The 12361-nt window shown below is 37.9% G+C and overlaps 1 protein-coding gene across 1 annotated transcript in view; it reads left to right on the forward strand.

Moving 5' to 3' along the window:
• SYDE2 (synapse defective Rho GTPase homolog 2) overlaps nt 1-12361 on the forward strand; it is a gene marked incomplete at its 5' end in the record, with an annotated part of 48538 nt that overhangs the window by 28998 nt on the left and 7179 nt on the right. The window contains 2 exons of the mRNA XM_004699595.3: nt 3992-4173; nt 6800-7031. Of these exons, the coding sequence (XP_004699652.2) occupies nt 3992-4173; nt 6800-7031 (414 nt within the window). The remainder of the gene's footprint in view (nt 1-3991; nt 4174-6799; nt 7032-12361) is intronic.

The raw sequence follows: 12361 nt of genomic DNA on the forward strand, positions 1-12361 counted from the left end.
TATGTAGATCATTGTGATCGGTTCCCCCTTTCTCCCCCCACCTTCCCCTTACCCTCCTGATATCTCTATTTCATTATTGGTCCTGAGGGGTTTATCTGTTTTGGATTCCCTGTGTTGCGAGCTCTTTATCTGTAGCAGTGGTACATCCCTTTTTATTGTTAGTATTCTACTGTATGGATCATGGCCCCTGGTTTATCTATTAATCGGTTGCTAGATATGTGCATTGTCCTACGTTTGCACTATCACAAATAAAGGCTGCTATGGACATACATATATAGGTCAGTGTGTGAGCATGTACCATATATACTCGAGTATAAGCCAACCTGAATATCAGCCAAGGCACCTAATTTTACCACAAAAACTGCATAAAGAATGTGCTGAAAACCTCTCCTTATACACGAGTATATACGGTATTTTTATTCTTGGGTAAATACCCAAGAATGGAATGGCTGACTCATACACATGGTAGGCATGTGCATAACTGTTTAAGAAACTGACAAACTTTTCCAATTTTTACATTTCTACCAGAAATATGCAAGAATAACAGTTGTTACACATTTTTAAAACATCATTTTATTGGGGGCTCATACAACTCATCACAATCCATATATACACCAATTGTGTAAAGCACATTTGTACATTCGTTACCCTCATCATTCTCAAAAACATTTGCTCTCTTCTTAAGCCCCTGGCATCTGTTCCTCATTTTCCCCCTCCCTCCCCGCTCCCCACTCCCTCATGAACCCTTGATAATTTATAAATTATTATTTTGTCATATCTTACACTGTCCTACCTACATCTCTACTTACTTTTCTGTTGTCCATCCCCCAGGAAGGAGGTTATATGTAGATCCCTGTAATCGGTCCCCCCCTTTCCAACCCACCCTCACTTCCCCCTCCCTGTATCGCCACTCACACCACTAGTCCTGAAGGGATCATCCTTCCTGGAATCCCTGTGTTTCGAGTTCCTATCTGTACCAGTGTACATCCTCTGGTCTAGCCAGATTTGTAAGGTAGTATTGGGATCATGATAGTGGTAGGGAGAGGAAGGGTTTAGGAACTAGAAGAAAGTTGTATGTTTCATCATTGCTATTCTGCACCCTGACTGGTTCGTGTCCTCCCCACAACCCTTCCATAAGGGGATGTCCAGTTGCCTACAGATGGGCTTTGGGTCCCCAACCCGCACTCCCCCTCATTCATAATGATATTATTTTTTGTTCTTTGATGCCTGATTCCTCATTCCTTTGACACCTTGTAATAACACAGACGGATGTGCTTCTTCCATGTGGGCTTTGTTGCTTCAGAGCTAGATGGCTGCTTGTTTACCTTCAAGCCTTTAAGACCCCATCTTTCGATGGCTGGGCACCATCAGCTTTCTTCCCCACATTTGTTTATGCACCCATTTGTCTTCAGCGATTGTATAGTTGTTACACATTTTTACCAGTACTTGGTATGGCCCATCTTAGTTTTAGCCATTCTGATAATTTCACAATGATACCTCATTGTGATTTTAATTTGCATAACCTAATAACTATTAATAAAGAGTCTCTTTTCCAGTGCTTATTTACCACAGGTTTATTTTTACTTGTGAAATGCCTATTCAGTTTTTTTGCTCAGAGTTTTGTTTGTCTTATTGAGGTTTGAAAGTTCATTATATACTAGAGCTACAAATCCTTTTCCCATCTCTAACTTGTCATTTTAAAACTCAGTCCTTTGGAGAACAGAAGTTAATTCTGTCAGGTTTTCTTTTGTTGGTGCTTTGGTGTTGCGTCTGTGGAATCTTTGCCTATCCTACAGTCACAAATGTTTTCTCCCAGAAGTTTTAAACTTCGGCTGGTTTTAGACTTTGCATTTAAGTCTCTGATACTATTTGAGTTCATATTTGTGTATGGTATACATGTTTGTATAGAGTATAAATCGATCTTTATTCTTTTTACATATGGCTGTTCAGATGTTCCATTTGATGAAAAGACTCTACTAAGTTCCATCGACATTTTTGTCAAAAAACAAATTGAGCGTATATATGTGCATGTACTTTTGGAATCAGCTTTGTTTCCTTGGTTATCTATTTTATGCCAAAACCTCCCTGTCACTATCGCTTTACAATGAGTTTTGAACTCGAGTACCCAGGTCTCCAACTTTGCTCTTTTTATTTTCCTCCAAAGCCCTCTTAGCTACTTTCGGTCCTCTACATTTCCATTAGTGATTCCACTACAGAATCGCTGTCAGTTCGTACCAAATGTTCTCTTGTGTTTACAGTCTTGTTTTGGGAATATGGAGACATATCTGTATTACCTGCGGGGTGATTTTTGTGCAAGTTTTTTCATTGTAGCTTTGTTTAGAGTAGGTTAAAAACAATCCAGAAGTTTATCTGTAGGGGATTGAATTTAAAAACCCTAAATTATTATATCCATACAGTAGAATATGATGTGATTGTAAAAAAAAGAGGGCACTTTCTATGTGCTGAAATAAAAGGATTTCTGTATTATGATGTTAAATGAAAAAGCTAGTATCAAATATTTTTCTGCATGAATAATAACATATTTATACTTATATAAACCAACATTGCAGTGTGGTACCAACATTGACAGGATAAATAGTGAAATAAGACCCTTATCTTTGGATGGTAGGAAACAAAAGTAAGACTTTTAGTGCCCGCCTGTAACCAAAAGATCAGCGGTTCAAGCTCACTAGTGACTCCATGGGAGAAAGATGTAGCCGTCTGCCCAGGAAATCCTATAGGGCAATTCCGCTTTGTTCTCTAGGGCTGCTCTCAGTTAGTTGAAAGCAATTTGACAGCATGACAAAGCCACTACCCATTAAACATTTCAGAATTTACCAGAAGGGACGCTATCTAGACGATCACATTTCAGTTGAAACTACAGCTAAGCTGAGAGCATCGTCTTCGTCAGTAGTGCATGCATTTAGGTTTGACATTGGAACTTTCCCCTGTGGTGCATCCTTGCCTCTGGCTAGTGACCGCATCTGTCTTGCGTGCATGATACAGCCATTACTCGGTCTTGTTTCTTTCACTGCAGGTATTACCCCTTCGATCTTAAGCACTTATGTGGTGGTTGCAATTGATTGCCCTTACTCCTGTTGTAGTGATGGGTCTGATAGTTTCTGTTCTTGGCTTTTGGTTTTGTTTGTTTGGGTTCAGCAAAGAATTTTTTTTCTTTCTTTCATAGGATAGTATAGGATTATAGATTATCCAACTAACAAGTATAAATGTTTAAAACCCATCTCCTATATTAAAGAGGAAATATTTAACCGTATTTATTTGCAAAGACTTTGGACTATTGGTATTCTTTCACTCTTAAAGCCTTGAAACTCCTTTTATTTTTTCAAAATCTTTTGTTATTGGAGTGATTTGCAATTAATGTTAGGGTACCTGGGGGTACTTAATTTTTGCTTTATATTCATTCATAGCTTATTCTTTTAGGAGGGATTAGTAATGTATATGTATCAAGATAGCAGCCCTGGTGGCATAATGGCTGTGCATTGGGCTGCTCACCACAATGTCAGCAGTATGAAACCACAGCTGCTCCTCAGGAGAAAGATGAGGCGTTCTACTGCTACACAGAGTTACAGTCTCGGAAACCCACAGGGGCCCTTCCACCCTGCTGCGTCGCCTTCATGGGTCGGAATTGACGTGGTGGCAGTGAGAGAGCATTTTTTTGTTGTTTGTTTTCAGTTTTTCTGTATTCAGCACAGCTTACTCTCTGAGAAACAAACACAATGTGTATGATAGTTCAAATTTATGTGTATTCATGTTTAGCATGATTTCAAAACAAAGAGGCGATTTATAGGAATATAAAATTCTAGTGTTTTAATACTTTCCCCTTATTGTGTTGCTTTTATCATTTTCAGAATATTAAAGCAGTTGGTCAGAGTAATACACTTAAAAAAATCACCATAGTTCTTGATTTCACTCTGAAATGAGTCACCTGTTCCTAGTTTGTTTATTTATTTGTTTGTTTGTTTGTTTTAAGGTGTTCTTAAGGATTATTTAAGAGAACTTCCCTCTCCTCTGATCACAAAGCAGCTTTATGAGGCTGTGTTAGATGCAATAGCAAAAAATCCTTTGAAAATGTCATTAAATGGCTGTGATAATGACCCAAGTGACTGCAAGTACACTGTTGGCCTTCTGGATTGTCTCTCTGATGTGGAGAAGGTAAGCATGACTCCGGTGTCTCTTTCCTGAAAGCCAGCTGAAAAATTATACACAGTCCCACATGACAAATGATTTTTCAAGTATTTGACATTTGTGTTTTTTAAATAATACTTCTAAAAACTATTTCTTAAACAGATGAACTCTAGAAAGAATGATTTTTTTTTTAAGTATGAGGTTTAACCTAGGCAGCAAAACTCCGTATACATTTTGGGGGAGGTTATTAATTATTTTTATTATTTAAAATTTAAATTTATTACCATTCACTTATTTTATCCTTTTCTTTTTAAAAAAAGTATATTTATGTGACTACTGGGAAGACTTAGGAAAAGAACCATGATCAGTATCCACCGGCAGCTATGATGTATGTTTTAGTGTGTTTCCTCTTAATATATTGAAAATATTGTTTTGAACATTTTTTATGTATTACTTTACCATTTTGGCAGGGTTGGTGTTTAAAGCTTGGCATTATAACCTATATTTTTAGTTGATAAAGCTGTGATAGTGTACCTGGCTGAGGGTCACGATTTAAGCAGCCCTCCTGTTGTCCCATTTCCTCCTTCTTTATCTCTTCTCACACCACTGCCCACCCCCACCCCCACCCCCACCCCCAATTTAGATCTGGGAACTAGCACATCTTCAGATATGCTTGCAAAAGGGGTAGGAGAATGAATGGGTCTATAGAACAAGCATTAGCCTACCTTTAACTGTTGTTGAGAACAAAACGAGGCTTGACAGGGCTTGTTCAGATGAGGTCTACTCTGCTTGGCTTTGCTTACCATATAGGGACATAAAGTAAAAAGGGAGTGGGTAGAAACTTTTAAAAAGCTCGGTAACTTCCTCCACTTGTTGAAGATGTTTCCCGAGTGTCCTGGTCTCAGTCCAAGTACTCCTTTAGGTTGGGAGAAGGGACCAGCTACGAAGAAGTGGGTAGAAACAGAAGGGTGGAGTGAAGCGGTGGAAAGATTCCCTTTCTGATGCTAGGTAAAAATGTAAGTGCCACTTTACCAATGCAGAGAATGAGTGTCAGGCAATCTAATCCTGTGCCCAAGGTTATACAGCTTGTGAGTGTTGTAATCTGCCTAAATTTAGGTCTGATTTAAAAACCCACATTGTTAACACCCTTTCTAAAAGTATGCATAATATTCCCTTGAGTGGATCTGATTTATCACTTTTGTTTTGAGCCTTTTGTTTATATTTGTATTTCAGTATTTCTTTTCAGTTAAAAATACTTATTCAGAACAGAGCCTCAGAAGTGGACTTGCTGTTTTAAATGCTTGTAATGCATGTTTTCAAATTATGCTTTAAAAGAGATAAAGCAGTGAGCAGTTTTTGGCTTGTCTTACTTAGCAAAACAAAACAAATAAAAAAACCCAACAAAACATGGACATCTTATTTTAAGTTTGGTTGCTTTGTTTGCCTTTGAGATAGAACTTAACACTTGTAGACTTTTGTGATTGTATGTGTGTGTGAATGTGATTGCGTCACAGCTAGGATCGTCTTAATGGGTGGAGTCATACTTGCGGCAGGAAATGTATAGTGAAAAAGATTAGAGCACATATTTATTATTTATATTCTTTAACGATTTACATATTTCACTTGTTTTAATTTCAATACCAGTTATCTTGTTTAGGCTCAGACCTTACTTTCCCAGCCACCTTTGAAAGAATGTTTATATATTTGTTGTCATCTCTTCTTCATACTTACAACTATTGCAGTCTAGCTTCCTACCTCATCTCTCTGAGCTTGCCCTTGCCGGGTTCCTAACAACTTTCATATGACCAAATCTAATTGTCTCTTTTGGTGCCAGAATAATAGTGCCATTTGATTTCTTCTTTATAAGATTTTTAACCTACAGATTTTATTGACTTCTTTTTTCAGCACACCCTATAAAGGAGAAATTATACTCTCATGATTTAAAGGGTATGAAATTATTAGATGATATGGAGCGACCTCAAGAAAAATAAAACTCAACCTGAAAAATAGTACTTCATGCCATAATTATTTAACCTAAATAAAATACTATTGATTGTTGTACTTCTTGGACCAACTTCCCTTCAAGCATTTAAAAATAGATAATTATTTTCAATAACATTGTATTTTTCACTGTACTGTTCTTCCCTTCAGGTTAGTTCATCTACATAAAATGTTTTTAGTTAAGAAGCACATTGACCGTTTATGTCTTTCACAATCTGGACCACGAGCAAACCTGGCTGTGCTCTGAAATGGTTCGTTCCTAGACTTAAGGATGATTATCCCCTCCTTATGCCCACAGGATTTACCTGTACTTACAGACGGTGCTTCTTATCCTAATCTTTTCAGTCACAACCTTTGCTGTGTCATTTCAGAGAATGGAGTTGATAAGGCATTTTCTTTGACTCTCGCTGAAATTTTAATGCGTTTCTGAGTGTTTTGTAGTGTATATTATAACCAGGTAGTGAATTAATTTATGTTATGGGCCCTAATATTTTTATAAGAAGATACATTACAAGTTCAAACCATCAGTTTACAAATACATTTTCACAGCAACCCTGTTTAAAAGTGGCATCTACTTATATATTTTGCTGTGTGTTGTTTCCTTGATTTTGCCCATGCATGACTATATTAAATGAAACTTAATTTAATTTAGGCAACCCTAAAGATGTTGTTGGATCATTTGAAATTGGTGGCTTCTTATCATGAAGTAAATAAGATGACCTGCCAGAATTTGGCTGTGTGCTTTGGACCAGTCTTATTAAGTCAGAGGCAAGAGACTTTCACCCATAACAACAGAGTGTTCACTGACTCAGAAGAACTTGCGAGTGCTTTGGAGTTTAAGAAACATATTGAAGTTCTCCATTACCTTCTCCAACTTTGGCCAGGTAATGACTCTGGAAACATTTTTTCTGCTTCACTGTTAAAGTGTTAAAATTAGCTAATTGTTAAATATGCCCATGAATGATTGGAAAAAGTCTAGCGTAGCCATTTAAAAATATTTAAATAGTTATAAGGAGACCTAGTGGTGGAATGGGTTACTATCTGGGCTGTTAATGGAGAGGTCAGCAGTTTGAAACCACCAGCTGCTCCAGAGGAGAAAGCCTTGTGCTCCTGTAAGGTTTTGTAGCCTCAGAAACCCAAAGGGGCAGTTCCAGTTCTGCCCCTTCTTATATGGTCATTATGTGTTGGAATCGACTTGATGGCAGTGAATTTTTTATTGGTTGGTTTTGTTTTATGAATTGATACCTGCCTTTTAGATTTCTCTATTTAAATCTCCAACCTTTGCTGATATTATTATAGAAAGATCAATGAACACATTTTGGATTCAGATCTTGATCTACCTTCTGTTTGTGCCACTTGTTAGTAATCTGACCTTCAACAAGTTCTTTAACAGCTTAGACCCTCGGTATCCTCTTTGTCACATAGATTTAAAGATATATGTATAGAACTTAACGTGTGTGTGAATTGAAAAACTGCATATGTGAAGTGCTCAGCATAGCTCTTCACACATTAACAAGTACTCAATAAGTATGCATTTCTTTATTCTTCTCACCTCAGTTCATCCTGTATGAAACAGAATTCATTTTTCTCCTTGAATAAGTTCTTACTAACATGCATTATATTCATGGTCATTCTTCAAGTTACACAGACTTGAATTAACAGTGATCTTTGATCTTCACAGCTTTCTTATCCATCCCTTACTAATAATCAGATTGACAGATATCTTCCTAAAATACCTCATAGAGGTCTAGAGCTAAAAGTATTATCAATGAGAAGTTTTACAAAGCATCCTGCATTTAGGTCTCTACATTTCATTGTCGTTAGGTGCCAAAGAGTGAGTTCTGACTCCTCACCATCCTGCGTACAACAGAACAAAAACCTGGCTGGTGCTGTGCCATCCTCATGCTCTTTGCCAGGCCTGAGTCCACTGTTGCAGCCATTGTGCCGGTCTGTCTCATTGAGTCTTCTCTTTCGCCGACCACCACTCGTCTGTCTGTTAAGCTGGGGTAGCTTGCGTGTTGCCGTGATGCTGGGAGCTGTGGCAACTATTTTCAATGCCAGCAGGGTCACCCATGGGGGATTTTTCAGTGGCACTTTCAAACTAAGGCAGATTAGAAAAAAGGAAGACATGGAGCACTTCTGAAAAATTAACTACTACAGAAAACCAAGTTTGTTGTTTGTTAAATCTTGTGGCTTGTCCTTCTCTCTCACTACCTCTTAGAGTCCCAGGTAGAAAGTACACAGCTACTCGGAGTAGAAAATACTTTGGTGGTAAAGTGCGTAGGCCCTGTAGTCTTTTTCCCCCCTCAAATTTTAATAGATCATTTTATTGGCTCTTACAGCTCTTATAAAAACCCACACATCAATTGTATCAAGCACATTTGTACATATGTTGCCATCATTACTTTCCCAAACATTTACTTCCTATTTGAGCCCCTGGTATCAGCTCCTCTTTTTTCCTGCTCTCCCAACTTTGTGAACCCTGGAAGCCCTGTCGTCTTAACTGGGATTCCAACCCTAACTGGAGAACTTATCAGTAAGTAGTATAGCTTCAAACAAATATGTTAATTTCTCCCAACCTCAGTTTTCATTCTCTTTTAATGGTGTCTATATATAGGGTTTTTGTGAAGGCAATGAGCAAAGGTCTTAATATAAAGTGTGCCATTTGCATTTTTTTGTTAAAGTTCCATTTGCATGTTTTTTGTTAAGTTTTTTTGATGTATATGAGTGAATACATGTTTGTGGAAGTCTAAATCTAATTAACTTTAAAGCAAGCTAATACATTCTAACTTAAGCTTAACATGTTTCCTTTTTTACAATATAGTTTTAAACAAGTATTTAAAATTTATTTTTAGCAAAATTAGAATTTATTTTAAAATACTAAAATCAAGACTGGTATTTGGTATGATTACTGCGTATAGTACACAACAATCAAGGATCTCTCAAGTTACAGTTTTAAATGTTTGATTCCTAGCATTTTCTAGAATTCCTCAATTTTCTAGTATTGTATTAATTATACAAACACCAGGAATTTGGGAGAGGAACCATCTCACCATTAGAAATACGCTTGAAGACTTGTTTCACTGGAGTTACTAAGTTTCCTTATTAGTACCTGAGTCATTTGTCATTAATTCTGCATCAGAGGTTATTATCAGTCCATTATTTTTTACTAGCCCTCAGTTCTGTGTAGGATAAAAAATTGGATTTATATATGCTATCTATTAGCAAAAACAGATTCAGATTTCATAATCACTGTACTTTAATGGCAGTTGTAAATACCTGCCTCCTCATATACAGTCATCCCAAAGATTTTTGTTGTTGGCTTTAAAAAAATAACTGCCCCTTTTCTATAACTTGTTTTCCTGTAGTTGTAGCATCCCAGACAAAGGACAGAACAGGGCTGAAGGATAAGAGGAAACAACAGTGAGTTTGACCCTCTCAGTCACTTACTATTGGGTTCCAGAAAAGGCAGATAGAGACCAAGTAAATGTGCAGCTGGACCTGAGAAAATTGATGGTGACATAGCGGATCTGGCAGGGATTGGGCTCGAGGTGCACACTAAACTGATGAATGTTATTCTCATGTGTTTAGTTGAAGCCATTTGGCTCTCTGGCTGTGCATATCTTTTCTTTCTTTCTGAAAATTTTCCTCTCCATAGGTAAAAAGAGTTGGTTTTTTACTGCATGTTTTGTTTTATTCTAGAATAATATGTTGTTGCCAGAGGCATTCGAGTAAACTTTGACTCTGATTCCCTGTAACAAATGAGAGCTCCCTGTAACACAGGACCACCCCCACCCCCCCAAACACACACACCACTGTCCCCTTTTTCTAAACAGCTTTATTGAGGCATAATTGACTTATAATAAACTGCATAAAGTGTATACTGTGATAAGTTTTAGCATTTCTCTATAACTGTGATGCGGTCACCACCACTGTAAGGCCGGGTTGACAGAGAAACAAGTCCAGTGACACTCCTCGTATATGTGTAAGAAATAGGTTTATGAGGGGCTACTCTCCCCAAAATGAATGTTTTTTCAAAGCTATGCATTTATTTATCTATTTGTTTGTTTTTACAAAACAACCTTATCACCTTCAAAGTACTCTCCATTATATGTAATACATTTGTCAACTAAGTGATTCCATACTTGGAAACCTTTTTCAAACTCATCTGTTTGGACAACTGACAGCACCTCCCTTGGTTTTTTTCTTCACCTCTTCTATGTCTTCAAATAGCTATCCTTTCACGTCCCTCTGAATTTACTGAAATAAAAAGAAATTGCACAAAGCGAGGTCAAGTGAGTAAGGTGAGTGGGGTAGGAGAGGCATGCTGTTTTTTGCTCAAAAAACTGGCACACTGAGATGGCTGAGTGATCATGTACATTGTTGTGGTGGCAAAACCAGTCCCCTGTGTGCCACTAATCAGGCCTTTTATGCCACACACTGTTAGACAATCTTTTCAGAACCTCTAAATAGAAAGCGTGGTTAACAGTCTGACCTGGTGGAACAAACTTCAAATGCACTATCCCCCTTACATCAAAAAACCAAGTGAGCATTGGTTTTTTTGGGGGGTAGCCGCAAAGTATATCAAGAAGTAATTATATACTGCAAAAATGTCCCAGCCCAGTCCAACTCAAGTCTGAAGTCCAATACAAGTCCATAACTGCCACAAGCAATGATGCCAAATGCAGGAAGATCACCAGCCAGTGGGTGCAAAGTCTTGTGGATCCAATGGCAGTGGGCATATCTCCAGGGCTCTGTCAACTCTCAGAGTGGCTCACCAGCATGAAGGCAAAAACAGAGAGAGGGAGAGAGAGGGGCTGGCCTCCAAAGAGCCATTTATGTGGATCATGCCTCCACAAGAGGTCATCAAGCTGTGACCTGATTGACAGGCTGAACTCCTCCCATATCTTCTTACAGGTGCCATGTTGACACAAAAAAACCTACCTTTCACAACTATCAAGATTATTAATATCTCTGTCTTAGTTACCAGGTGTTGTCATAACAGAAACACCTCCAGTGGGTGGCTTTTAAGAACAAAAATTGATGTTCTCACAATTCATGAGACCAGAATTCCAGAAACAGGGACTTGGCCTTGGAGGGAGTTCCTTTGTCTGTTTCAATTTTTAGTGGCTGCTAGCAGTCCTTGGAATTTCTGGGCTTGTAAATGCATCTCTCTGTGTATCTGTCTTCATATGATGTCTTTTACCTGTATGTGTCTCTGTGCCTCTCGTTCTTTTTATAATGCAGAAGTGGAAGCCCCCCACCCCCCAGATAGGACATAATTAACATGGTAAAACTAAACAGGATCATATTATAGGGCGCTGTACTGTAATACATATTTTGGGGATATAATTCAAAACATTACCAATTAACCTCAAGAATTTCCTTGCGTCACTTTGCTATTTCTCTGCCTCTCAGCCCCTGTGCATAGGCAACCATGAGTTTACTTTCTATCACTATAGGTAAACTTGGCATTTTCTAAAATGATTTGTCAATGAAATCATATAGGGTATGTACTCTTGGCGATTCATCCATGTTGTTGCATGTACCAACTGTTGATTCCTTTTTCATTGCAGAATATTTTTTCATTGTAGGAGCATAAAATACTGTGTGTCCTTTCACTTGTTGATAGGTATTTGGGTTGCTTCCAGTTTGGGGCTACAGTATTTATAAACAAGGCTGCTATAAACATTTATTCAATAATATGGACGGACATACGCTTTCATTTTCCTTTGATAGATACTTAAGCATAGAATGATTGAACCATCTGGTAGCCGTATGTCTGATGTTTCAAAAAACTGCCAAGCTGTTTTTCAAAGTGGTTGTAGCAGTTGTATCAATGCTTGTACATTGTATCAACAATGTACAAGAGTTGTGGTTGCTCCCGGTGATTGTTGGGTTCTGTGTCTTTATAACAAGATTATGGCTCAAACATTCCCCACCATCACCAATATTTTGTGTATAGTCAGTCTCTGTAAGGCCAGAGATCAGAGGCGCATAGTATATAGTAACTCATTGCATATTAGGTAGTTTAATTTAATTAAGACCGGCATAAAAATAACGAACGATGAGAATGATTTGACCCATAAAATTGTCATTAAGACTAGATTAAAATGTTAGGTTAAAAATGTACTTAATGAATGATGGGGGCAGTGCGGAGTGGAGATCCAAAGCCCATTAGTAGGCCACTGGAGATCCCCTTGCAGAGGGGTCT

The sequence above is a fragment of the Echinops telfairi genome, unplaced genomic scaffold (assembly GCF_000313985.2).
Source record: "Echinops telfairi isolate 266 unplaced genomic scaffold, ASM31398v2 ScPeMD7_443;HRSCAF=831, whole genome shotgun sequence".
NCBI lineage: Eukaryota > Metazoa > Chordata > Mammalia > Afrosoricida > Tenrecidae > Echinops > Echinops telfairi.